Here is a 2,303-nt window from a genome sequence, read left to right on the forward strand (position 1 = left end):
ATATATATCTCGTTATATGAATTTTTAGCGAAAATAACATTCTCAACGATATACATTTGTTCATTTTAATGGCTGATGAGTCAATTTCACGCCTCGCGTAGTTAGCATTCTTCTCTCTCTCTTTTATGATTCAAAAGAACAAACGAAAATTTATTTAACGTTAAAATTTCGGTGGATTACGTGTCGATCCGTAAATTCGGAACGAAAGAGAGAAATAGGACAGAAAATGCTCGGACGAAAATTAATTTCAACTTGGTAGATTATTATTATTATTTCCTTTTCTTTTTTATTACTACTATTACTATTATTACTGTTACTATGTATTATTATTATTACAGTTATTATGTTATATACATTTACATGTCGCATCACGTTGATGAACAAGCATACCATACTCATTTTGTTTCATATTTTTGTTTTTTTTTCTATTTTCAGTGCGTATTGTACCTTTGGGCACTGAAACTGTGCCATCCCACGACACTATTCCTCCTCAGAGGTAACCATGAGTGTCGTCATCTCACGGAATACTTCACATTTAAACAAGAATGTAAGTAACTTTATACATATATTATCATTTTGCACACAAACGTAATAATTGTTAATAATTTTCTTTAATATATACATAAATTATATATAAATGAAAAATAATTCGTAGACTTTTTCATGCTTGATATATAAAATACAATTAAGATAAATAAGATAAGAAAAACGGGAAGTTTGAGAGAATGAACAGTGTTAAAATCGATAATACACCTCGATATCCAATAGGAAATGGAATAACGTTATATACACATACACATTCATATTTATCGGATGTCCAGTGACTTATGAACGGTGCAGTGAAGCATAAGTAACGCAAACTCACTCCTGTGTTTCCAAGTGTGTAACTCATACTAATTGTAAGTACGTTCCTAATTACCATCGCTCCAAGGCAAACATTAGCAAACATCTGGATTCCTCCTCCGATATACGCGTTGCATCAATTTCTGCGAGAGACTAATGCGCGAGTTTACGTTTAATACTACATATGAATACATGTACTCATACGTAAGTACGTATATACACATACATACACGCGTACACTCATATATATATATGTATGTAACTAGGGATATTATTCTACTTATTTCACTACGAGTATATATGTGTGTATTTATGTATTTTACTAATACACATGTATGTATAATAATTAACGACCACATATATATATATATGTGTGTGTGTGTTATGTGTATGCATTGTGTATTTGACGTATACGCGTGCAACCTAGGGGCAAATGTTAATCATGCGTTATGATTATCAGCGCGAAAAACTTTTTTTTCTCTGATCGATCGATTCTATCTATCGTTATGTTGTTTTTTTGGAAGGTTTTTTTTTGTTGTTGCAACGTCAACCCGTATTACCTCTATTACTACACATTTTACTCGTATTTTTATTGGTTTTCTTTTTTTGTTTTCTTCTTTTGTTTTCTTTTTTCAAATTTGCAGTACAACTTTTTTGTCATGATTTTTTATTTTATTATATTTATATTTATTTATATAACTTGTACGTATATAGTATAGGCAAATTTAAGAGGATTGATCTAAATATTACTGTTCATTTAATTTCATTTTTTAGTTAATAAACGAACTCAACACCAATTGTAAACGTTAATTCTAATTAAAATGTAGATCTTATTTATGAATGAAGCTACTATCGTAATTGAAAATGGTAACTATCATTTATTCTCGGATATGAAATCGAATTATCCTATTACGTGTAAATATATAAATATATTTGTAATACATATGTAAATGTATATCATGGGATTCGGAATACTCTAAAACTTGAGGAATACGTGTCCTACGAAGTTTACCTATGTTTAAGTAGATCAGATTTGTCAAAAACAAGTAGTAGGAACTTTGAAATCTAGTTTTGAATGGTTAAAGATAGTAGTAGGAGTAATGTAATTCAACGAGACGAAACTATCCAAAAAAATTCATTTGCTTTCGGAGCTTACCGAATCAATTTGTTATTTCCAAAAGTGTTCTGTTTCTTCTTTTTTTTTTTTTTTTTTTTTTTTCTTTATCGATAAGTAAACTTATTTTATCTGTAATACAAATCAGCAGGACCTTCATCCTAATTTCACCCTATCGATAATTCCACCTTAGTTTCGGTTATCGATCTTACAATTAATTTTGATTGTCTACCGATCACGCTGGTTAAACAATATCCTACTGTACATATATGTATTCGATATTAGTTTAGTGTTCAAATAAAAATTCACAAATAGAAAAGAAAAAAAAAGAAAATGAAAATGAAAT

General features: G+C 29.2%; 1 protein-coding gene across 9 annotated transcripts in view; it reads left to right on the forward strand.

The window, feature by feature from the left end:
• LOC106791073 (serine/threonine-protein phosphatase 2B catalytic subunit 2-like) overlaps positions 1-2,303 on the forward strand; it is a 141,345-nt gene that overhangs the window by 92,496 nt on the left and 46,546 nt on the right. For all 9 annotated transcript variants that reach the window (XM_014756436.1, XM_014756438.1, XM_014756441.1 and 6 more), the window contains exon 4: positions 436-547. In XM_014756436.1, coding sequence (XP_014611922.1) covers positions 436-547 — 112 coding nt within the window. The remainder of the gene's footprint in view (positions 1-435; positions 548-2,303) is intronic.

This window comes from Polistes canadensis, unplaced genomic scaffold, assembly GCF_001313835.1.
Source record: "Polistes canadensis isolate GaletaPanama2010 unplaced genomic scaffold, ASM131383v1 scaffold_284, whole genome shotgun sequence".
Taxonomy (NCBI): domain Eukaryota; kingdom Metazoa; phylum Arthropoda; class Insecta; order Hymenoptera; family Vespidae; genus Polistes; species Polistes canadensis.